Below are 24,376 nucleotides of genomic sequence, written 5' to 3' on the forward strand. Positions count from 1 at the left end.
CGGCCCCCTCCTACAACAATTGACACAAAACCTGGTGGAGTCCGATTGACTTGAAAAGCTGAGAAACTCTGCTCGATCATGTGGATGCTGTCAGGTCCATTTTCTTTTTTGGGGCGGCGAATTGCGGCTTTTTGCGGGGAAAAGTAGCACGTATCAGAGATCGACCAGGTACGCTGAATCCGTATTTTGGAGGTCCAAATTATAGCTAATCGTATGACCTAAGGGATGATCTTTGCCCAAGGCTGGCTGTGCCGATATAATTGGAGCTGTTGCCCTCATCGATGAAGAGAAGGTTTCGCTATGTTGAACAGTTTCTTTTCGCCGTCTGGCCAGGCTTGCGTTGTGGAGTCTCGAAGTGTGTGAGAGACCTTGAGAGTTTCTTGGAGACCAGGTTTCTTCTCCTTTCTTTTTCTTGTTTGAGCTTCTTTTTTCTTTGGCTTCCTTCATCTGCAGCTTCTGCCCAGCGGAAATGAAGACCCTGGCATCAGTTGGGCTTGCAATCCTCTTGCTCACTTTCGTCGCTCTCAAGCTCCGGAAAGACCCTCCATCATGTCTGAAGGTCACCAAGCACATTGCACAGCGTGCCGGCTGCAATGACATCAAGCGAATGGCCCCCTACCCAGCACAACCCATCAAGGGGAGGGACCGGTACCGTGTCATGATGGATGTTCGAAAGCTAGACGTGGAAAACTGGCTCACTCTGGACAAGAATTATATGGATGAGCATGTTGTCAGGAGCCAACTACTCGCACACGAAAAGCAGAAAGTTTTCCAGTGTCTACCGGAATCGTATGACGCGTGTCTTGAGGCATTGGAGGAGGTGGTCGAGTTTCTGACCCAGCGGTTTGCGAACATGTTCGGGATGAAGAAGGACGGCGAGAAAACGACGGTTTACAACAAAGTGACGGACGAAGCCTTTGCTTTTGGTGGAGACAGGGCCGAGCAGATGGACCCTCTCGAGATAGCCGTAAGGTTGACTATGGAGGATCTGAGCATTTTGATGAAAAACGCGGACGGAGAATATTACCTGTGAGCACCATCACTGGAGCCAAGAGCCCCCCGCAAAGTGGCCAGAATCATCAGACTAACCAGATGAGTAGGGCTGCGAGCGCAAGTCTCTTTCCCGTCGGTTGGACAGTGGCGGAACGAATTGGGTGGACAATCTCGCAGCTGCACAACCCAGTCCCATTGTGGCATCAACAGGTTGCGAATTCTGTCAGCAAGTAAGTAATAGCACTGAGCAACCCCAAGTTGCGAGAAGGAAGGGTCAGACTAACACGCGAGAAACCAAGGTTCCTCTGCCGTCTCACACCTGAGTCCCCAATGGAACGGTCCAACTACTTCGTCGAAGTGAAGCGGCCAGACGAGGATCTATTCGACATTCTGTACCGACCCACCACTTTATCTGAGGACAATCCAGACCCATCACCCCAGGACCTTGTCATTCGGCGCGAGCGGCAAACGTTTCGCAGGCTTCCTCGGACGGGTACAATTGTGTTTGGAGTCAAGACTTTTCTGACGACGCTTGATGAGCTCCCGATGCAGGAGCTTGAGAATCTGGCCAGGGAAATGAAGAGCTGGCCGGAACACGTGGGTGAATATAAGGGGAGGGAGATATGGGGAGCGAAGGCTCTTGAATTCTTTGAGCAAAGGCGTGAGGAGCAAAAGAAAGATCAAATGGACAAAAAGATGGACGTCTGAAGGAGAGTGTGGAAGAGAAAGAAGGAAAGAGAGGGCGGAGTGCAGGGAGGAGAGCCGGAGATGAAAGAGATGAAGGAGATGAAGGAGGAAGGAGAGCAAGATTGGACCATCGGCGAGGCCCTCTGTAGTAGTACGCACGATCACCACCTGCATTGTTTGCATCTTCCCGCGAGTTGTTTGTTGTTTGTCGGTCTGCAAAAAACCTGGGTGGGCGGCTATCTGATTCCAAAAGCATTTTCAAATGCGTGCATTTATCTGATTTGCAATCCAATTTCTCCTTTGGTCGTCTATTGTTTGACTTGTGCCTTCGATGGCTGGTTTGACAGTGTGCATTTGCTGACTGCAGGCAGAAACTGAAAATTGCTTCAGAGGTCCAGGTTGGAGACAATCAAAAAGATTGATACGGCTTAGATTGACTCTGAAATTGCTCAAGCTGGCATCAATTGTGGAAAGAATGAACACATTTGGATTGCGCAAAGCAGTATCTTGATATCTTTATCGTAGGTGGTAGTAACATCTAATATTTGAACAATGCCCAGCACCTTCAGAAGCCAGAGGAGTATATATACGCAGACGAAAACACACAAAGCTGATAGAAAGAAAGGCACCACGTACAATGTAAGGAAGAATAAGGTGACTGGTCGACACTGTCCTCTTCTCAAACAAGGTCGAATCTAAGTAGACCCGAAAACAAAATAAAGGCAGAGGCGGCCCAATTATATAGAAACGCATTAAGAAATCTAGATCTTCGCACGAACCGGCTCGTCCTGTTTAAGCCTCACGACGCCCTGTAGATTCTAAAGTCAGCCGCTTGCACACTGCCGGCATCCACATGGTCATGGATTCTAATCCATGCGAAGTCTAAACAGAAAAAGAAGAAAACATACCTCTTGCGTGCAGGTAGCAATCAAAGTCCCGTCTTTAGCCCAAATCTTCTGCAGTACTAGGCCCCTCCCCTCACCGGCCCATGGACTCTCCATCTCCGTGAGCATCCACTCGTCTGCCCGGAATTTCCAAGGATTATGGAAGTAAATGGAATGATCAAGGCTGACCATCATGCCGATTTCCTTGTGGTCTTCTTTGCCCTTCTGATCGTTGAGCTTACTCAAAGCTCCCTCGAGACGACGTTGCAGCTCCGTGGTCTCTTCCTCTTTCAACTCATTTAGTGCCCGTACGATATCTTCATTATCGAGATCCGAAGGGTTCTTTAGTGCTTTCAGTGCCATCTTCAGCTCCTTAGCTGACGAGAATCGTGGGATATCATGTACCCGGGAAACGGTGCCAATGAAAAAGCTATCTGTGATGTAAGCAAGAGCAGACAAGTGCGCGTGTTGGGCTCCAGCATCAGAGATCTTCCCTCGACACCGCACCCAGCGTCGGACCTTCTTCTCTTCGGGATTCGAATCGCCTGTATATGTCAGAGAAAGAGGAAATAGTTGCTGTGGTTCACAAATGAAGACTCACGATTCACTATCCCGGCGCGGGCCGATTCGAACGGCCCTCCCCCGTTCTCATCGAATGCCCTTTTTCCAGGTCCCGGCGTCGGCTGAGAAACAGAAGGCGCAGGCGATGCATGCTCAAGCTTCTTCTTCCCTCCACTATTTGCTTTGTTGAAACTCAGCGTCGTGGTAAAGATAGGTCGCCCTCGCTGCCTGGCCTGGACGGTCCGAGTAATGTAGCTTCTTCCATCGCGGACTCGTTCAACGTGGTACACGATCGGGATTTCAGAGTCACCGGCGAGAACAAAATAGCAGTGCATGCTGTGTACGGCGAAATCAGCGGGGACGGTTCGCATTGCGGCGGCCAGACACTGCGCGATTGCGGCTCCACCGTAGATACCTCGGGCTCCTGGAGGGTGCCATAGGGGGCGAGTATTCGTGAAGACGTCCTGTTTTTGGCAATAAGTTCAGAATCAGCAAAAGGTACCAAAGGATAGGACAGAGAGAAGGCCTGACGAACGGGACCAATGTCAACCACCGGCGTCAGGTCCAGCACATTTTCGATCGGCGCTTTGGACTCGTCCAGCTGCGGGGGTTCGAAGAGCGTCACCCGCTTTGACATCGTCGATCTTGAGAGATTGTTGCTCTAGCGCAGGTGGTGATATAATCTTGAGAATAATTTGAGGTTCTATTATCTGTAAAAAGGGAGTGACTCTTGGAAACTCACAAATGCGGCAGATGTCTTCACGCGCTGTACTCCACGGCTGTCCCATTGCGGTAATAGCCGAGGCGTTTTTTGAGCCGAGTTATTGATCCACTCTATGGATGGATCTCGCCCGGAAGAGCGGATTAACAAGTTGGTACCATAAACTGGAACAAAGAAATACAAAGAATCATGTAGTTATTTAAATATAATATTGCTTATCAAAAATGATTCTAGGTATCTTGGGCAAGCAGAGTAAACCAGAGGAAAACTCCCCTTGCATGTGAATCTAAACAGGCACGCCATTTCAGTAATGTCACTTTGAGTATGCTCAGATGCTGGGTAACTTGATATTCATATACAGTGATTATTGGTACGTGTCAAAGTCGTTTCTGTGGGCTGGGTGGATTCGCAGACGTCCTCGTAACTATAGGCTGGTCATCAAGCCCTCGACGTATGATTCAACATCTCGTTGTGAGGTTTCCAGTCGTTTAGTTGAAATAGCCTTCTTCGTGTCGTGGGGGTAGGAATGAATTAATACGGTCAGGGTGATTGACTCGGTAGGTCTTCTGTACCGCTCTCGGGCTCAGCGATTTCCGAGGAGAGTTCTGCTCCAACAGACGCTGCAGCTGCTGACGCTGCATCTCTTCGTCGGTCAAAAGTATGGTTTCCCGGTCTGACACTTCCCTACTCATTTCGCGGGCACCGTGTGAAGATAGCCAGAGCGCGCCCACGGCATAAAGAGATGTGAATGCAACGGAGAAACTCAGGCTCAAAATCTCTAGAAGAGCCAAGGGCAGCAAGCCGCGGCAGAAGATGTTGAGGAGGACGTTTAATAACGCGAGGCTGTTAGATATTAGACCTGGACTAAATAAGACACGTCAGTCGGCAAGAGCGTTGCACAGTCATCAATCGGGCAAACATACACAAGTAAAGACCGAACGAGGAATGTCCGCTCATCAGAGTAGTACAAGACCAGGAAGAGTGAGAGGGAATATGCTATGCCGATTAAAATAGATGCGACAATCACTATGGCCGTCTTGTTGACACTGGCAGATTTCTCTTCGTCACCAAACGCTAACGGCATCACCAGAAACCTTACCAATGGAGATTTCGTTAGTCTTGGACATCAAGCATCGGGGCTCGGTATGTACCCAATGAGCGCCAAATGAGACGACAGAGGAGCAAGAAATCTTCGTGGACTCTGCCCTGTCGTTTGATTGACGGGTTGGCCTGGTGAGCCAATCTCATAATAATGCGAGATTGTGGACATGGTGAGGATACTGTCGCAGGCAACTTGTTGACGTGCTAGGCATATGAGCTCTCAAGCAGACTCTATGCGTCGCCGGCACGCGTGAACGAGGGAAACTGGTACGCCCTTTGTATTCGAGATATTGATCGGCAGCGACGATTGAACTAGGTAGAGACGGGAGGAAAGGAGGAAAGGGACCGTAAAGCGAGTGTAATGCGCAGCGCAGAGCGAGGATTCAAGGAGAAATAGGGATATCAAGCAGATATCATGGCTAAACAGAAGCAAATAACATAAAAACAAAGAGTTGCGCGCAGAGAGACAGAAAAAGGATAAGAGCAGGAGTGAAAGAAAGAGGATGCTCGGATCTTCTTCAGTAGTGAACGGGCCAGCCACACTACTGAATTAACAGCAAGGTTGTCGATCCTGTCAGAAGTGGCACTCGCCTCATACTCTCATTTAATTGGCCAGCACTGAAGCAGGTGCGGGCTGGTCATCGTTGCTGCAATCTTAGGACTGGACAAACGTGGTCTTTAGCTGGGGGACGGCTAACCAGTCTCCAATGTCTCCCTGTCCGGCGTACCGTGACATGACTGAACTTCTGTCAACCTGACTCAGATGTTGACGTAGGCTCTACTCTGAGCACGATGGAAACCTCTCAATTGACATCGGTTGCACGAGTTCTCGTGCATCCTCCGAGTCGTGTTGTCTTTGAAACCGCCCCTCCTTGCAGTTCTTTAACTGGAGCAGGTCCGGCCCGACGTCGGCTCAGCCACAACCTTGTCTGTTCAATCGAGGCTCAAAGAGCCACCAGAGACTGGGCTTATAGCCTTATACGACCTGCATGAGCTCAAGGGATGGTGCTATTTTTATCTTGATACTCAAAAAATAGCAAAGTCGTTGGTAGAGACGTACTCTGATAGCTGCTCAGTAATACGGTCATTTCATAGTATATTTTCGGTCCCTCGGGTCTGAAAGTGGAGCCGGTTACATTTCGCATCATTTAATACTAATCTTTCAACGTCACAGAAGTACACAGATTGTCTCGCCAGATAGTAGTGTATTTCTAAAGATAGAAGGGTCGTTAAGACTTTTCAGATGAAAAATCTACTAAGAACAATGTATAAGGCAAATCTAGTTCGCAATATAATACACCAAAACAATCACAACACAGACTCACGTCTATTTGGAGGGAGCAATCTCGACACCACCGGTGGCACCGAGCAGACGCTTGATGTCACCGTAGATGGCGAACTGACCGGCAGTGATGGTACCAATCTAAAGAGTTGTTAGCGAGATTGATCGAGGATGTCCTAGGGCACGGTATTATGCAGCCGGGATTTGAACTTACCATGAAAAGACGAGCACCAATACCGGAGAAGGAGCCCTTGAGACCAAGCTCCTTGGCGATCTTGATGAGACGGGAGGTGGTACCCTCACCAGGGAGACCCTGGGTCTTGTTGATCTTGCTCAGCATGGTGTCGGCGGGCTGGGAGACAATGGCGGCAGCGAAACCAGCAAGGAGACCGGAACCAAGGTTGACACCAGTCTTGCCAGCGTCGGACAGAGTGTTCTTGTCGACTACGTTGTAGATAGCTTCAGAGAACTTCTCGAAAGCGACGAACTTGGCCATCGTGTAGGGAACCCTGCAGACTTGTGTTTAGGACACGATGAAATATCCGGCATCGTTTCTTTCGAGTACTTACTGCTTGAAAAGGATGGGACCGAAACCAGAGTAGAAAGCGCCAACACCCTCGTTCTTGAGGATCTTAGTGAAACCGCTCAGAAGACCGCTAGCGAACTCGGGCTGAGAGACAAGACGGATACGGGTAGCTTCAAGGGGGCAGAGAGCAATATCGGCGAAGAATTCAGCAGTGGCGGAAGAGGCGAGGTAGATAGCGGTGCGGTTCTTGGAAGCAGCATCAAGACCGAGCTGGTTGATCCACTGCTGCTTGAAGAACTCGTAACCACCGAATTTGAAAGCACCCTGGAGGAAGTAACCGGCAGCGGTAGGACCGAAACCGGTAAGGAGAGCGCCAGCACCCTCGTTGGCGATGACCTGGCGGAAACCACCAATCATACCGCGGTTGTATGTGACGGGGTCAAGCTGGATTCTGGTCTTGACGCTGCATTGCGCGGAAAGGCAGCAAATCAGCACTCGATTCGGTAGCGTATATAAAGAACAGATCGTCCCGGAAGAGCGCGCGTTCGCTGAACAACGGCGGACTGAAGAAATGAGCGTAACTTACACATCGACGGGGGTGAGAGCACCGTGGGTGATGGAACAGCAGACAGCACCAGCGAAGGCGAATCTGGAGTAGAGCTGGAGCCCAGAGAGCTGGGGAGCCGCGGGAGCAGCGGGAGCTTCCACCTTGGAGGCCATTATGACGGAGTGTGTATGGGAGGTTGTAGGAGAGAAGACAAAGAAAAGAAAATCAACGAGAGATAGAAGAGGGAAGAGTGGAGACGGAGGAAGCGTAGGCAATTGAGGCCTTGCAGAGGATGGGATGGAAGAAATTGAACTGGGAGGAGGTTGGAACTGGGAAGGGATGGCGAGGACTTGGCCGGGGCTAGGTAACGGCACCCGAAAACTTTTCGCTCCCTTGCCCGGCCCACTGCTGCTAACTCCGATCGCCCGGTCAACACTGCGATCTACTCTGTATGTCAAATGTTATGCTCCAAATTAACTGTCATGGAAATGATTGAGAATAATGATCACGTACTTGACAGGCTCACAACTTTATGAATATCTAGGTACCGCGCAGACGCTCGGCTTTAACCCGGATTTTGTTTACCGGCCGTCTCTACAACCATTATCGGGTCCTACGCCAGCCAAGATTCATACTCTGTCCACTAGCAGCACCAGTCATCAACTATATTTAAATTAAGATAGCAAGCTAATCAGAAACGTTATATTTATCTATCTGGTACTCTATATACAGAATTCAAAGTGTAAAGAAATTCAGAGAGGTTTGGAGTTGAATATGTGGAAGGCCCTCCGCGAAGCTAGACTAACCCGAATACGCAAGCGGTCAGCGTGCCGGTGGGAATCAGGTTACAGGTCAGGTGGCACCGTTCTAGGGGTGAGACGCCGCGCTAGCCGATCACCTGACTAATATTACGGCTTCCGACGCTAATTGTACTAAGTATTAATTACCCGGCACCTGAGGATTACGCGTGCTTAACTTTAATAATTTAAGGCATTCAGCTGCTTTTAAACCACTTTCTAAGCAGTTATTTTCTATTTTTCATTATTTATCTAATATATCTTTACTCGACATTCCATAAGCTCTAATTCCTTCTCCTCATTTTGAAGCTGTTTTGCCTGGTTTTGAAGCTGCTTTTCATGTATTTCTTCCTCTTTATCCTTTAATCGAAGCTCTAGCTCTCGAAGTTCTAAGGCTTGTTATTGTTACTCAATACTAAGGATATTCTGCGAGGATACTCGGCGGAGACTTTAGGAGGAGGCAATTGAACTGACAGTAAGTAATTAGTAAGTGCTTGGTAACTAATTAGAATACTTAAGTTGTACCCTGAGGCTCGTGATTGGGATTGAGATCTTCGAGGTTGTCGCTCCTCGTGAGAGCCTTGCATTATTAAAAAGCTGCTCGAGAAACTCAAGGTCAAGCGATGTATGACCTTTAATTACGCTATAGTGGTGTTTTCGAAGAAAGTCTGGTATACGAAGGCTTGTCTTTAGATATTCGCAAACTAAAGCACCAGAATACTTTTATATCTATTTTTTTACTAAGCAGTTCAAAAATAATAATTTAATACTTGCTCTTGCCCCTTGAATACTTGATCGGGAGTATTACATCTGGAAACTGATTAATAACTAGTTATTAATCAATAAATAGGTACTTGCATCTTGAATTAAATGCTCCGCCTCATGGAAGCGCCCACCAACAGATATGATATAGGTATAGCCATGGATGTCAGTCCGCGGGTATTCAGGAAGATCATTCATATACTTAATATATAGTATTCAAAGGGGGTTTAATTTTGCGTCTGTTAATTGAATTAGAGCACTTGGTTGCTAAGTAGTTTATAACCAGTTAGCAAGTGCTTATTAAGCAATTTGGAGTTATACCTCTTTAACTTCCTCGATATTACCAATATTTAAAGATATATCCTCAATCTCGTCAAAGCTAAATAAAACATTCTCTAAATCCATATTAATACAGCTGCTGTCTTTAGTTTGTAACTGCTTATTAAGTGGTTAAGAAGCACTTTGAATATTTTATATGGAAAATTATTAAAGGAACAAGATTGAATTTGAATTTCGTGGTATATCGTATGGTATTTAAAAGCTGAGGTGCCGCGCCGCTCATGCCAAGCCTGGTGGGGCCGGCTTGCGGCTTCTGAGCAGCGGCACCTGACCTGTGTACTCCCGGTGGAATACTCGCGACTCCGTCGTTCTCGCTGACTAATTGCCTCGCGCCTGTCGACTCCGCTTCCTCCGTCCCTCGCTATCATGACCCGCGACGGTCGTGATATGCTCTAGAGCAGATAGGGTATATAACTCCGCAGTATATAATTATGATTAATACTATCATGACCATGCCGGGCTTATTTGTTGGAAAGGGATATCAGCGCCGGATTGCCGCAATTAATACTGTAATTGCTTTCTGTGACGCGAGGAGGGATTACCCACGCGATGGCCAAATATTGTGTAGAAATGTCCTGCCATGGACGCTTTACTAGCTGCTTCCCCTGTGAAAAGGCAGAAAAGCCCTTCGCCTGACAGGCAAAATACTACCCTTTCTCAAGTGTTTGAGTCTGTCTATATCAAAGATAGAGATAAATAACCAATAATCTGCTTTCTTTGCCTTGGAAACCCTCAAATGCCGGAAGATAAGCAATTTGAAAGCTATAATACCCCTGGATCCCTTATCTATCTTATTAGCATTCATGTCATGCTATATCCTAAAGATATACGGCTTCAGCATCTGCAGGGAGGAGTTAAGAGGGCAAGGCAGCATTACTGATCCATGCTGAGAGGGTGCATGGGACCGTCTCACGTCGCCCGTTGTCTGCCCTTTGTCCGCCCTTGGCCCAATCTAGATTCTCCATATACCTTCGCAAACCCAGGCTTCCCTTTATATTTATTGACGCTGCGTATCTAGGGCTGGTTCCTCGTCACGCTGAGTTCCTTATCTTTGCTATATTATTGGGCCTGCTCTCTTCACGAGTTCTTTCCTGTTATGTCATTTCTTGTTGCATTTGTTTTTACACAACTTGTGTGTCAGGCCCCTGCGAAACGCATTCTGGTCATTAAAAGTTCAAGCAGAGCTTATGAGTTAATAGAAACATTGAGCTATAGTTAAGAAACAAAGAAGTGGTCTCGAGGTCTCTTTTAACTTTCGCGATCCAGGTACCCATAGACAAGGAGTGGTACGCTGTGTTTGGCGAATAGGAAGACAATTATTTTTACGTAGGCCAGCAATAAGCGTAGGCCATCAAGGAACAATCGACTAGTTATTTGCTTAAGAGATAATGATGTTGGGGACCTGAGATGTGATAGAGAACCAGAGTTCTAAGACCTAGGCTTCTCTCATACTTTTTACCAGATTTAGTTTTATTACACGCCTAGGCCTTTCTTATATTCAGGCTTAGGCTTTTCTTAAGTTCTTGGCTTGATTAAAACCGAGGCCTCTCTAACTCTTCTTTGAAAAGTAAGGAAGGCCTAAGCCTAAGGAGTCGCCTAATTGAGACTAATGTTTAGGCCTATAAGGTTTTATTGGCATTTTCTGAAGGTTTGACTGTTGACCCAGCCATAAATGAGCTATTAATAGCGTAGGCCAGCAGTAAACGAAGGCCATGAATGAGTTATTAATATCATAGGCTTTCTTGGGCTGCGTATTGTGGGTATACCCGGACAAGCAGCTTCAGGCAGGTTCGAGGGATGATTTCATGCCGATATTCTGGAGCCATGAGGTAAATTCCGGCGAGGAGTGACCGGCTCCAAAGATCTATTTTCCTGTTTATGGGGAGAATTATCTAAATGTGGCGATTGTGCTTTCTAGGTTCTTCGAGTCCTTGGGCGGGAGAAGAAGGCGCAGACGTATATTGACACGCTTAAGGCCATTTTGTAAGTGTCTCGCTGATGGTGATTGCATAGAGTGGTTGCTAATGCGTGTAACAGCCCCGAACAGGTTATTAGCCAGCAAACGATTATATTGTTTGCTTACACGGAGGAAGGAGGTGTCTATATGACCGTTTATTATTACTCTACAATCTCGTATCCTGCTCCCGCTGGAGATGTTTGAGGAAATTTTCAAGACTCGTACCAACCCGTCTTTCGTAATTATATCGTGTAATATGAAAGCAAGGCAAGTTGCGACCCCCTGAAGGGTAAGATCGAGAAGGTTGCTAGGATTATTCCAACCCATCGTCAATCCAGGAATGGTGTGAGATGGTTTATACAGACCCAGTTTACTTGGTCGTAACTCTGGATTTTAATATTTATAATATAGTTTTGATCGGGCCAACAAGTAGTCTGCGGTCATCTAGCTTATGGAATGCCTCTTCGAGGCACTATTACCTCACGAGTACATTTAAATTGACACCTACTCCTGCACTATTCTTAGGTTAGGGAAGGATATCTAACCTTCTTACTCCGACAAGACGCTCCGATAGCTCTACCTCCTCTAAACCGAGCGGTACCTGTCCACTCCAAATCAACACCAGCCAGGCCTACTAAGATCAAATGCATCAAGATTCAAGATTCTAATCGTCCACTGCGTAAACGGCGTGGGCTCCGCATAATCCAGTATCTCGTACGTAGCCCGGGTAATAGTCCTCCGCTTCTCACCTGATCCGCTGACTTCGTATAGAAACATCTTGCTCTAAGGCAGGCTGGTAAAGTACAAGACGTTGTTATCTTCACGTCCGCGCAAACACCCGAGGGTTATGATTTGTATTTCCAGCTGGGCCAATCCGTCCCGTACCGCTTCGGGTTTGGGGATAACGCTATTCAAGGCGACTTCGAGCCCGTGCAGACAGTAATGCGAGCCGTCGGTAAATACGCTGGCGAAGTTATCGGTTGGTGTGCCGGGGTCTCTGAGACCGAATGCGCGTTGCCGTGGGGCGAGGGTGAAGTCGCGCTGTGTGTCTTGCCCTTTAAGCCGTTTAGGATGGTGTCGCTGTAGTTTGAGGGGAGCTAAGTGAGTCGTCAGTGATCTAGCGTCTGGTTTATACTTAGGGGAGAGGGATAGTGTGGATCTCCTGCACTGCTAGACGGGGTAATGAATTTGAATGCTGCGGTAATATAGTGATTAGCATAAAAATGTTTCAATTAAGGGTAACCTCATATGTTGATAGTCAGCACCATATTGCTCATCAGCGGTCTCAATATCCGTCGCAATCACTAACAAATAATTTCGAAATTCATACAATCGTTTTTGGAAGTCGAGCTCCACTCGAGAATCCGACAGGGCGTTGTATTTATACGCCCATACAAGCTTCAGTATCTCAATCACTAGACTTGTCCAGATTGCAAGGAACCGGCTATAGAATTTTACGGCAGCCTGCTCGAATACCCTATCCTCAACCTTATACTGCGCGATCTGCTCCTTTCAACACCTGATTATCCTTCACAGACGCAATAACCTTCATCGCCGCGGCGATATACTCATAGCCAGTCCTAACAGCTTCAGCCTCAGCATGAGTTAATGCCTTGCCATCAACAGCTTGCTTCTCAAGGGAGAGTTTGTACTCAGCCGCAGATTCCACCTGGTCCACAGACTCCTGGCTCCATTTGTCCCATGCAACAACTGCAATATCACCGGCTTGGCCTTGAGATATATCTTATTCTCGACATGCTCGATGCTAATAAAGTCGTTGTACGCATTACTCAGGTTTTTTGAATCTACTACCAACAGAATCACTGCTTTCGGATAATTCAATAAGCCCGATGCCCGACGCAAACTCTATTTATCTATTCAGTAACGGCCTCTCGGCAGCAGGCAGCACCGAATAAACTAATGTGAAACTAGAAAGAAGGGGACAACTTACTCAATAACCCCATACAAGCCTTTAACAGTGCCAAAGTCCCATGTATAGCCTCCTACTCTTTCAACGCTTGGATAAACACCGCAGCCACGATATTAACTTCATGGTTATCATCCCGCAAATGTTCCTGACACCGAAAGACAACCTCGCGCGTATCGCGGTACTTCCCTAACGCCATACTACTCGCATTGAATCGCATAGTATGCTGTGTCCGCTCATGCTCGATCATTGCATCAGACTCCCGGCCCTCTCTTGAAATCAGTCGTACTGTGCCTCGAAACCTTCAACGGCGCCGAGTGCTGCGTCAACGGTCCCTCCGTATACCCTGACGCTAAGCACGGGTGCATAGCTCATATTCGGGCCCGTCATTGCCTGTGCGGCCAGTTGTTGACCCAGTGCGACGACCTGCGCATTCGCCTCGGGGTAGAGCTTCGATGTCCCCGTGGTAGAGGCAACCCATATGTGCACAGTGAGATCGCGACAGCTGGCCAGCGCCAGAACAGCGCGAGCGCGATCCTCAGCTGTGTCTCCAGCGTAGCCTGTCGCTCATTATCAACGACGGGCGGGTAATTCTTCAAATAACTGATCTGGATATCGCCCTGAGCGGGAATGACGATCTCAGCGCCTAGGTTCTTAGGTCCGTTCCCGAGTGTGAGCGGAAGGCGTTCGTTTCCTGGGGCATTTGGTTTTGAGACGGTGATCGATTGGTCGAGGAGTTAGGTATAGATGCGGAGGGGGCCTGGGCTGTCATCGGTGTTAGGGTTTACAATTATATTAACAGGTGCTGAAGCTGTCAGAACGCGTGTGGTGATTTAGAGTTCGCCGAGTGGTAGCAGGGTATTTGTTGGGTTAGGGGTTGTGAGAGCAACAATATCAATGTAGAGGTAGACTAGCGGTTCTGGGTGGTTGAGGATAGAGGATCCGTCAAAGTATATGCCGCGCTCGACATATGTGTTCTGTAGGGTAATATTAAACATCAGGCATGGGGTTGCGGGGGCTAATATGCTTGCCTTCTCGTTTGTTCTTTTCCCTGGCGGAGTAGGACGGATGTAACAACGTCGCTTTCTGCCTAGGCCATTCGTCCCTCGGGGGAGTTGGGCTGGGGTTTGGCTGAGCTCATTTTGAATAGGTGGACGAATTTGAGTTGAAACAATACCTTCAAGAGGCTCGGATAGTAGTAGAGACTCTACCCCGACTGGCGCCGGTTAGGTCGCGGTTATATACAAGGGCCCATTGAACCATGCAACCGTAAGATAGCAACATTTCCAACAATACCCCTTCCTATCATGTTAAGCTACAACCCTTCGCACTTTCGGAAAACTGCTATAATCATCATCAATATATAACTAGTATTTTCCCGTGGCCACAGAACAAAGCCATGTGGCACCACTGGAACTAAAAACTTGATATTGGTGGTTACACAACTTCAAAGCCCTGTCATGGGGCAGCCTTACGCTGCAGAGGTACGCAATATACAGCTCAAGGGCGATCATTACGTTCCTTGTTGCACAAAGCTGGCCCTGGTGAGACGGCAGAGGCCGTGGCAAGCAACCAAAGTATGTAGGCAGTCATAGATATATATGCAAATTATAATGATCAACTAGGCAGAAGCCCCAAGAGCAGACTATATGGATCTGGCTCATCATACATGATCTCATGAATATTGCAGATTATCAAGGCCTGGCACACTCATGATATCAGAGGTATCAGGTTACATTATCCGATCATTAGCATATTCTCTCTTTGACGACGACCGCTGCATGGTGACATAGTTCTTGAAACTTAGGAGGGTAGCATCATGGCCATAATCCGGCCCGCGAGATAGCACGCTACAGACCCCCACACAACCCGGACGCCGCTGGAAAGTAATTATAATGCCTCGTTCCGCCCCACGTATAGAGAACCATTGAATCGAAATCGCATTGAAGGATATACTCTAGATAATCTACTAAAACTTAGGTCTCCGATCACCAAACAAGCATGATGTCCGACCAACATCTGGAGGCTTCGAAAGGAGGGTACTCCATTATATGCTCTGTACCTCTCTTGCTTGACCATTTTCTAACCAAAATCAGATCACGGCCCTATCCCAGCGGACCATCGACGAAGCCATGAAGAAGCTCCTCGAAAAGCACCCCGAGCTTACCGACGTCGACGTCCGCAACAGGTCCGGGCACGAACTAACAGCCACAATCGGACAGCCCTTGGTCTCGCTGAAGGCCAAGGGGGCGAGTCGTGCGGACTTGGAGTATACTTGTCAACTCGCTTCTGGCTCCGTGGGTTGTTATCCTGCGAGAGGGACATAGATAGAACTGAGGGGATTTTTGTGTCCCAGTGTTGACTACGATATCTAGGACTGGACAGTTGCTTTCAACGTGAAGATTGGAGCGAAGGTGCTAGGCCTGAGGATGAAGGGTATGACACAGCACGAGAGGCAATTAAGCAGCCTGATGATTACTCGATTGAGCATCTCTCTATCGGATTTAATGGTAAGTGGACCTGTATTCAGTCCGGGGACTAGGAGCACGCGCTAAATCGAAACTCATAGAAGGAGAAATCACAAAACCTGAGTAAGTCGAACCGCACCAGTACATTTAGCATGCACTGAGCAGTCTAACAGCCCAGATGGTTGTGACTTCAACGGCGTCAAGCTTGACAAATTCGAACTCCTCGATTTCTGCAGCCTCCTGGCGCCGTGGTACATAGTAGAAGGGCCCACCGGGGATAAACCCAAAACTTCAGGGGAAGAGCAAGGTCAACCTGACAATTGGATACAGACTGCAGTCTTCGGATCCTTCGACAATCATCCCCCAAGCTCCAGAATTGGTCCCTACCTCAATGAGATTCCAGACATACGAGTATAAAGCCGCGGGACAGGATGACCCCGACGAGAGAGTCCCAGATGGGGACAACAACACGCTCCTGTATATCCAGATGACCAAAGACGAGCCATTCCCGGAGAACGAAATACTGCCTTATAACGGGAATTTCACAACCAACGAGATACCAGGCATGATGTGCATACGTCGCGATTTATTCTGGGAGAACTATCTCCTGCGTGTGAAATCGCCGTTGCTTCAGCTGCTCAACCGGACGACGTATGTTTGGGTCAAGAGCCACAGTGTACCCAGCATGCACGATCCAAAGTATGACATTGGGGTCGGTGATGCAGCGCACGGATCCGACCACTTTCTTCCAGTTTGAAGGAGATCCGAGCAACCCTTTGAAGCGGCGGTTCTCACCGGATGTGACGAGGGAGCAACATATGATGAGTTGCCGGTTGTCGGTCCCTACAGTCGGCTTACCATTGACTGTATTTTTATTCCCATAGAGCCTAATAAACTGCAGAGCATGCTGACATAAACTACGGAGATGATACGGATAACACCGTTTCCGCGAAGCCGGGCATCAATACAATCAACGTGGCCGGGACAAGCAACGTGTTCATCAAGGCCGACGCAGGCTCCAGCGGCTGGGGATACTGGTATAAGTATGTATATTCCGTCTAGTCCCAGAAGGACTTCAGTATTGACAGAGGAAGGATTCGAGCAACTCTCACGTGGGAAAGCCAAATCACCATCGCGGCCGGGGATGCAGGGCTCGAAATATCACTTAACGTCCACGATGACTCTCTCAAAGTTACTTCCCCTGTCCCGGAGTGGGTACTTCAGGGGCAGGGAGCATTAACCCTAATGATGTTTTCGAAAAGCGCGATAAAGTGCGCCAGAAGATCAAGGACTCTTTGCATAGCAACAATTTGCAAGACGCTGAAAAGAAATTGCAGAGCGAACTAACCACTGCCGCTCGCCTTGTTGTTCCTGGACGGGGGACATTCTCGTATAGGAGCCCGGTTTTCAACAATCGTGGGAACTTGATGATCGAGATTAATTATGAGGACTAGGGATCCAGGTGGTATTGCTTGCCCACTACGGGTTTCCATTGTCGTTGTCGTACTGGATGGATGGTGGTCAGTCGTTGTTCTTGTTCTTTTGCAGGGACATTTGAGATGTGTGGTCTGTCACCCTGTGGATGTGAGCTTGTAGCCAATAGATATATGTTTCTGGCACTAATGGTCCCATGCGTGAGTTGCGGGCGTTGTTTTTGGGTTGTTCCTCAAAATCAGCTAGAAAACCTCGACTGAGCAAGAAATCTCTTCACGGAGCTGCTGATTCAAGAGTTGATATAGTTCCGGGATTACCATGATAAATATAGGGATTAGTTTGCTACCTCGTAGTTCCCCTGAGTGGGTCTTTTTGAGGATTATAATAGTTAATCATAAACCCCTTCGCGATTTAAGTTTATTAATCCCAAGGTTTCACAAGAGCGTATAAGATTATTAGGGTTATGCTCGCGTAAGAATTCTGGTTGCGAGAAAGATTGTGTATTAGGTACTATTTCCCCTAATAGACTAGTCATGACAGGTAAAAGTTTTAAAATTATAAAGGTCATGAGACCTGGAAGGGGTTTATAACTAGTATAAAAGGTAGAAATAACCTTATGAGATAGAGTTAATGTCATTCGCGTAGAAACCTCGTGAATCTTTCAGATTGAAACTGATGTCCTATCAGATAAGGCCAGAGGGGTCCTTCCTAAGCTCCCCGAAAGGCCTTGAGGTATTCTGAGATCAAGAAAAGAAGACAAGAAGTTAGGTTGGAATTGCAATATAGCTTCGGTTTTGACACTGGCTATGTTGGTTGCTCCGAAAAATAAGACACGAAGAACAAAACTATGTACAGCCAATGAGCGTCCTTATATACCGTAGCTGCCATATCCTGTCAAACCGTTAGATTTGTCCCCGGTCAAACCCATCAAATCGTCTGATATGTTCCATCAAAGCGGCTGCTTTCTTTGTATCATATCAGTCAGTATGACACTAGTCCAGTTTTGACTTAGTCCATCAAATCGCCTGATATGACTGTTCGGTCCTTCGTTTCTCCGTTGTCGTCACACGCTAGGTGCGGCACAGTCAGTCAATCCTTTGGCTGTAGAAGCCCGTCGTTGTCACGCAGTGTGCATACTTCGGTATATCGGTCATCCCTGGTGACTCAGCTCTTAGTCAGCATAGGTAAGCTCCCGCCGCCGGCGGTCTCTGAATAGCATCAACTTATCCACTTCCATACTTCACTATAGGCCTGTCGGGTCCCAATTCGCTACAGTCGTCTTCTGACAAAGATATTCTGTAAATAGTAGAGAAAAGTATATTATCAAGAGGTTATATTAATATAATAGGTATAAATAAAATAAAACTATTAAGAATTAAATCTAAATATGAAAATAACAAGGGTCGGGTAATTTAATAAATAATTATATAAGCAGGAATAGGTTAGATTGTGTCGTACGCCTATCGATCTTCTTGTTCGCCGAACAGGCTCATGTTTTAGTCAGCCATATCGGTCCTTCTAACCGTCACGGCTTCGAGCTAGCTCTGATCAACAACTACTTCATGGATTGACTACTTCGTCGAACCACGCTTCCTACAGATTGGAGAAATTACGAGTCTAGCCGACCTGTGTACTCGATTGGTGACCCACATTACTTTTCCCTGCAGGTCCTCGAGGTATATATAACTTGAAGTTCATGTATACACTCCTGGCAGAGAATGACACGAAGGACCCGGAATAGATCTATGGTCCTATAGAATCATAATCAAATTCTTTGCACTGACGCCCGATCTAGCCTCTCTTCGCTGTGGTGACCCCTACCACTCCTTCAAGCTTGCGTGCATCATAACGCGCCGCGCTGGTTCGTCTCGAAGCGGAGTGTTGGTTGGCTGAATGCATACTGTGGGACAATAAATGGTAGACTAAAGAACTGGACCGAATCTATAGTAAGTAGTTAAAGGGGCACACGGACTGTTGCGTGTCCCGGAATATATTGACACAATCCTCGGCGTCCGGATGAATTCTTCAACAGGGAACCGCCCATATCTCCCTAAGGCCATAGAGATCAGGAGCCTAGGCGGGGTGCCTGACCTTAGTTTCTGGTGGCTTGCTTACTTAGGAATACTGATACAGTTCTCTTGATTGCTTCAAGTTGAGTTTAGATTGAGGTTATCGAGTCACTCATCGCTCCTTGCAGACCAAGGTGTTAGTTGAAGTAAGAAGTTAGAACATCAACATTATATAGGAAAACACCAGCCATAGGCCCATACTCTATAAGAATCACTATGATTTCTTGCCTTGCATCTCATCGAGATGGGTACCCCGGGTACTGTACGAGGATGCTTGGCGCAGGCCTCGTGACCCATTATTCAGCCCCGAAGATCAGTCACTCCTCCCCACCGACACCTTGAGCTTCAAGACACTCCCTCTTCGAGTCTATGATGAAAACTGGATTCAGCTTCTTCAGTGCAAGCTAGTTATCCGTGGCCGAGAGTTGCGCTCTTGCCGTCCGTTCTCTTTTCTCCCTATTATGATTGATTCTATTTCTCGCAATGTCTCCATATTTTGGGCTCCCCCGAGCCCTTCCTTTCCTGATCCTCCTATTCGCAGTGCTCGTCGTATCAGAGCATACATCCAACTGGGCTGTCCTCGTAGCAACTTCTCGTTTCTGGTTCAACTACCGCCACCTCGCAAATGTCCTCTCCCTCTATCGAACGGTGAAGCGCCTCGGCATCCCCGACTCACAGATTATTCTCATGCTCCCCGATGATATGGCCTGCAACCCCCGAAACGCATTCCCCGGGACAGTGTACAGTAACGCGGACCGCGCGGTGGATCTCTATGGTGATAACATCGAGGTGGATTACCGGGGCTATGAGGTTACGGTGGAGAACTTCATCCGCCTCTTGACAGACCGACTGGACGAGGATGTACCCCGCAGCAAACGTTTGGGGTCTGATGCCGGGAGCAACGTGCTCGTGTATATGACGGGACATGGTGGCGACCAGTTTTTGAAGTTCCAAGATGCCGAGGAAATTGGGGCGTGGGATCTGGCAGATGCATTTGGGCAGATGTGGGAGAAAAAGCGCTACAACGAATTGCTGTTCATGATCGACACGTGCCAGGCCAATACGATGTTCACTCATTTCTACACCCCGAACATTATCGCAACAGGGTCCAGCGAGCTCGATCAGTCGTCTTACTCTCACCATGCGGATAATGATGTGGGTGTCGCAGTGATTGATCGTTGGACGTACTATGTGCTGGAGTTCCTTGAGAACCGGGTGACGAGCACGAACTCGAAGCAAACGCTGGGCGACTTGTTTGATTCGTACGACGAGTCAAAAATTCACTCGAACCCTGGTGTGCGATGGGACTTGTTCCCCGGAGGTGAACAGGAGGGTCGTCTTCGAACTTTGGTCGACTTTTTCGGAAATGTCCAGAGCGTCGAAGTAGAAAATACGGGCTCTGATGAACCAGGTTCGTTGAAAGAGGACCTTGTGGAGATAGCACGTCTTGTTGAAAAGTGGCGGACATTCTCCCAGGACCATACCGGACCGGCCAACAATGCAAGCGCTCAAAAATATGCAATGGATTCGCCCGTGTATGAGGTGAAGAGGAGAAACGCTGGACCCGTGAAACTGACCGAGGAAACACCTTGGGAGAAGCGCTTGATCGGGCTATCCATTCTAGGAGCTTGTGCTGCCATCTGGTTTACCGGATCTGCCTTAGGCGGACGCGTGGCACAACTCGCATAGACTTGGTTTTGCGTTTTATAAGATTTTGCATATACATTTCAGCGTGCTTCATGATGATCATTTTGAAGAATACCCAGTTGTTTTCTGGCATTTGCGCGCCGGGCTAGAGAGGCATTCCATAATTTCCCTTCGCTCGAATATAGTACATATATTAGGATATCGGTAAATATCTCGCCCGAAACACTTTCATTATCCATCAAGAGGGATAGGCTTGCATACCTCTGTTGTCGTCTCGACTGCCTCTATGGTTCAACATTGGAGGAGGCTTGGCGCAGACTCCGCACGTGCGGCACGCCCTGGACGCGTCGCTGGCCGGCAAGACCGAAGCGCGACCAAATCGGGCCATTCTACAGTAAACTGCACCAACAAAGACCTACGCCCGCCTGCCTTGCGTCCAGTTCTTCCTCCATTCAATTATAGGGCCTCGCGAGGCCCCAACCCGCCCTTTAGATTATCTGTCATTTTTTTCCTCTATGATCTACCCTACCGCATTCTTATAAATGTCCTCTCGACGCGTTACTATACCAGCACCACTGAACCCAGTTCAAGCTCAGTAATACTAGTACCGCTCCGATCGAACGCAATTTGAACATCCAACAAACGAAAACGCGAGCCGGCCATGTATCTTCCTCGTCAATTAATATCCCACCTCTACCTCCAACTCCTCCGAAAACACCACCCTCTCTCCCCACCCGTGTTGATCCTCGTCGCCCTCGAACCAGATGCCCTCTGCGCATGCCGTATCTTAACCGCCCTCCTAAAACGCGACTACATCCCGCATAAAATCCACCCTGTGGCTGGATATGGCGATCTTGCGCGGGCGGGCGAGGAGCTCGTAAAGCCCATGCAGACGGGGAATGGCGGGAGCGGAGGCGTCGTTGTTTGCTTGGGTGTTGGCGGGCTTGTAGACCTCGGTGAGGTTCTGGGGCTGATTGGGGAGGAAGAAGATGGAATGGAGGAGGACATGGGGGGCGTGGAGGTTTGGGTGTTTGATGCGCGGCGGCCATGGAATTTGACGAATGTCTTCGGGGGAGAGAGCGGGCAACAAGTATCTGAGGATGCGGCGCGAAGGACGACGCGTGGCGTTGAGAAGGGGTGCATTACGGCTTCATACAAATTTGGAAGTGGGACTGGGGGCGTTGTTGTCTACGATGATGGGGATATTGAGGAAGAGTTAGGGAAGGAGAGGGAGGCTTATTGCGCGTTGTTGGAAATGCCGGAGGTGGATGAGGAGGCGGACGACGATGATGACGAGGACGAGGAGCTGCCTTCGAGCTCGGACTCGAAGAAGCGCAAGTCGTGGTCGCGGGAGGATGATGAAGAGGAAGAAGAGTTCGACGAGGACGATGGGCCTCCTCGGCAGCGGCGGCGAAGTGACTCGGTATGACTTATTCTGTCCAAATAATGCGCGCGTTCGTAGCTAACATCGACATTAGGCATCTTCGATTGCTTTCTCACCGACTCGGACACGGAGAGGCGCCCACGATTCCTCGAACTCATCCCGCTCTGTTACTCCCGTATCGGATTCCCCATCGCCTGCGCAACCGAAACAACCGTCTGCACGGACACTAAGGCGACGGTTACTCCGGATGAAGCACGAGCACGAGAGTGTACTACAACAGTACTACTCTTCTGGAACCTCGTACTCTGAACCGATCTCTTCTATAATGTACTCCCTCGCGTCTGAATTGGGCCGTGAAGACAACGACCTCCTTTGGCTGGCCATCGTCGGGGTCTGTAGCCTGGAGCTGAGCGGCCGTACAATGTCTGGAGTGGGTGTCTCAAGCTCATCGGAGTCCGGAGGCTTGGCGGGATGGGGCGGAGAACGAGGAGAGCGAATACGGCAAATATTACGTGACGAGGTCCATCGACTAAACCCGCCAGACCCCAATGAGCAATATCGCGATATAAGAGGGGAGATTACCGGTGTCATCCCGACTACTGCGCGATCTCCAACCGACAAATCCATCCGATTGTCCCCTGAACCTCGGTTCATCCTTGTTCGACACTGGTCCCTCTATGAAAGCATGCTGCACAGCCCGTATCTGGCATCCAGGCTACACGTATGGACAGAGAACGGAAGGAAACGGCTGCATAAGCTGTTGGCGAAGATGGGGATCAGCTTGACGCAATGTCACCAAAACTATACGCACATGGATATGGAGCTAAAACGGGTCCTGCGACAGCGACTGCTAAAGTATGCGCCAATGTACGGATTAGACGGGTTGGTACCTCAGGAGGCGCCCGGGCACGCTATGTCTCGGGAAGGATGGGGTTTTGTGCGCTGTTGGGGCTGGAAAGCCTGTCTCTCTGCCACGGATGTAGGCGTCATGGTGGGCTCAATTCTTGAGGTTGGGCCTGAAGAAGTCCCAGGCGCATGGGATGCCAAGCGCCTAGCCAAATTAAGGAGGGTAGAAGGCAATTCCGCCTCAGAGGAAACGGATTCAGATCCTTCCAATCTCCTTCCCCGCTTCTGGACGGCGTATGATGCACTTTCCTTAACGTCAGAGTCACCGACGCTTCTTATGGAAGCACTGCCGCTTGCCCAGCATTTACATCGTGCTATTCTTCGCACCGGCACATCGCTTCTGTCAAAGAGTCAGATCAGGCATCTACGAGCCTTTCGCATTGCAGTTGTCAAGGACGGCCCTGACGTCAAGCTTTTCACAAACCCCGGAGCGTTGACCAAGCTGGCATTGTGGATTGCGGAAGCTATCCGCGTACAAGAACGAGACAAAGGTGATGCTATCAAGATAGGGAAAAGGCGAGCAGCGGGCACTCCGCTCGTGCTTGCCGGGCTCGACGAGGACCGTGGCCTCTACGTTGTCGTCGGTACCGGTGGCGGAGGCGGTGTTATTGATTTTGCTGCTATGCACAAGCGTCGAGAAGAACGGCGTAAGAAGAAGGAAGGAAAAGAGAAGAAGCGCAAAGAGAAAGAGGAAGCACGGGCAAGACGTGCCGCCGAACGGGCTGCAAGGGCAGAAGAGGGCGAAGAAGACGAAGAGGAAGAATCAGAGGAGGAAGAGTCGTCTTCTGAGTCTGAATCCGAATCCGAGGATGAGCAAGACATGCGCGGCAACAAGCACTTACTTCGCAATCGATTCGGTATCGCTTTTCAGGAAGTCGTGCAGGAGACCAATACTCGGGTTCGTATTGATAGCTTCGAGCACTGTGTGGTCGAAGTGCAGAAAGATGACCTAGGAGGCTTCCTTGAAGCCCTCAGTTTCCGCAGCGTGGTCGGTTGATTTCTCTTCGCTCGTTTGTCTTCGATATATCTGCTAATGCTCCTGTTCTCTGCGCTCTGGACTATACTGATGGCGGTTTTGGTTTCTTGATTCCATGCTATGGCTGGGCGCGGGAAAAGCTTTCTTCACCCTCTCCACCGAATGTTTTACGAAGTTGGATATACACAGCCATTCATTTGCCTTGTCTCTAGTCTTTTCCTTTGTTTCGGCGTGGTTGATTCCCTGTCTGTTCGCATTTGCTGCACCCATCACGACCCCTTTGCATTTCCGCACATGTCCTGGCGCTACTGGTGTTTCCTTATAAAGATTTGAACCTGATTAGCATGAGTGAGAGGAATTGACTATTTTCGATATAAGGAGTCCAGTGTTTTGATTCTGTCTATGGTT

General features: G+C 48.6%; 8 protein-coding genes across 8 annotated transcripts; 5 read left to right on the top strand and 3 right to left on the bottom strand.

Moving 5' to 3' along the window:
* Nucleotides 1-302: 302 nt before the first annotated feature.
* BDV17DRAFT_7136 (heme-dependent oxidative N-demethylase family protein) lies at nucleotides 303-2,187 on the top strand. Its single transcript, XM_073765006.1, has 3 exons — nucleotides 303-1,029; nucleotides 1,101-1,223; nucleotides 1,293-2,187. Exons 1-3 carry the CDS (start codon nucleotides 470-472, stop codon nucleotides 1,699-1,701), a joined length of 1,092 nt encoding a protein of 363 aa, XP_073621259.1. The 5' UTR covers nucleotides 303-469; the 3' UTR covers nucleotides 1,702-2,187.
* BDV17DRAFT_249225 (acyl-CoA thioesterase) lies at nucleotides 2,173-3,998 on the bottom strand. The gene is made up of 4 exons (XM_073756186.1): nucleotides 3,661-3,998; nucleotides 3,166-3,589; nucleotides 2,589-3,109; nucleotides 2,173-2,489 (listed from the first exon to the last, which is right to left on the bottom strand). Exons 1-4 carry the CDS (start codon nucleotides 3,760-3,762, stop codon nucleotides 2,442-2,444), a joined length of 1,095 nt encoding a protein of 364 aa, XP_073621260.1. The 5' UTR covers nucleotides 3,763-3,998; the 3' UTR covers nucleotides 2,173-2,441.
* BDV17DRAFT_249234 (uncharacterized protein) lies at nucleotides 3,999-5,806 on the bottom strand. The gene is made up of 4 exons (XM_073756187.1): nucleotides 5,646-5,806; nucleotides 4,998-5,594; nucleotides 4,770-4,940; nucleotides 3,999-4,710 (listed from the first exon to the last, which is right to left on the bottom strand). Exons 2-4 carry the CDS (start codon nucleotides 5,114-5,116, stop codon nucleotides 4,335-4,337), a joined length of 666 nt encoding a protein of 221 aa, XP_073621261.1. The 5' UTR covers nucleotides 5,117-5,594; nucleotides 5,646-5,806; the 3' UTR covers nucleotides 3,999-4,334.
* A 79-nt stretch (nucleotides 5,807-5,885) lies between these two features.
* On the bottom strand, nucleotides 5,886-7,780 carry BDV17DRAFT_249235 (putative mitochondrial phosphate carrier protein (Mir1)). Its single transcript, XM_073756188.1, has 4 exons — nucleotides 7,342-7,780; nucleotides 6,799-7,218; nucleotides 6,444-6,738; nucleotides 5,886-6,370 (listed from the first exon to the last, which is right to left on the bottom strand). Exons 1-4 carry the CDS (start codon nucleotides 7,473-7,475, stop codon nucleotides 6,275-6,277), a joined length of 945 nt encoding a protein of 314 aa, XP_073621262.1. The 5' UTR covers nucleotides 7,476-7,780; the 3' UTR covers nucleotides 5,886-6,274.
* A 3,225-nt stretch (nucleotides 7,781-11,005) lies between these two features.
* Nucleotides 11,006-12,243, top strand: BDV17DRAFT_286141 (uncharacterized protein; the record flags this gene model as incomplete). The annotated part of the gene is made up of 4 exons (XM_073760844.1): nucleotides 11,006-11,029; nucleotides 11,119-11,183; nucleotides 11,238-11,355; nucleotides 11,929-12,243. 4 exons carry the CDS (start codon nucleotides 11,006-11,008, stop codon nucleotides 12,241-12,243), a joined length of 522 nt encoding a protein of 173 aa, XP_073621263.1.
* A 2,301-nt stretch (nucleotides 12,244-14,544) lies between these two features.
* BDV17DRAFT_286142 (uncharacterized protein) lies at nucleotides 14,545-17,006 on the top strand (the record flags this gene model as incomplete). The annotated part of the gene is made up of 10 exons (XM_073760845.1): nucleotides 14,545-14,568; nucleotides 15,181-15,381; nucleotides 15,460-15,594; nucleotides 15,654-15,675; nucleotides 15,731-15,810; nucleotides 15,890-16,251; nucleotides 16,312-16,400; nucleotides 16,454-16,595; nucleotides 16,647-16,767; nucleotides 16,815-17,006. 10 exons carry the CDS (start codon nucleotides 14,545-14,547, stop codon nucleotides 17,004-17,006), a joined length of 1,368 nt encoding a protein of 455 aa, XP_073621264.1.
* Nucleotides 17,007-19,391: 2,385 nt separating this feature from the next.
* BDV17DRAFT_249244 (GPI-anchor transamidase) lies at nucleotides 19,392-21,108 on the top strand. The gene has a single exon (XM_073756189.1). It carries the CDS (start codon nucleotides 19,539-19,541, stop codon nucleotides 20,742-20,744), a length of 1,206 nt encoding a protein of 401 aa, XP_073621265.1. The 5' UTR covers nucleotides 19,392-19,538; the 3' UTR covers nucleotides 20,745-21,108.
* Nucleotides 21,109-21,110: 2 nt separating this feature from the next.
* Nucleotides 21,111-24,361, top strand: BDV17DRAFT_249245 (cell division control 45 family protein). The gene is made up of 2 exons (XM_073756190.1): nucleotides 21,111-22,125; nucleotides 22,181-24,361. The coding sequence occupies exons 1-2, from the start codon at nucleotides 21,364-21,366 to the stop codon at nucleotides 23,987-23,989; spliced, it is 2,571 nt and encodes an 856-aa protein (XP_073621266.1). The 5' UTR covers nucleotides 21,111-21,363; the 3' UTR covers nucleotides 23,990-24,361.
* Nucleotides 24,362-24,376: the final 15 nt, after the last annotated feature.

The sequence above is a fragment of the Aspergillus undulatus genome (genome assembly GCF_047715775.1).
Source record: "Aspergillus undulatus strain CBS 261.88 unplaced genomic scaffold BDV17scaffold_1, whole genome shotgun sequence".
Lineage (NCBI taxonomy): Eukaryota > Fungi > Ascomycota > Eurotiomycetes > Eurotiales > Aspergillaceae > Aspergillus > Aspergillus undulatus.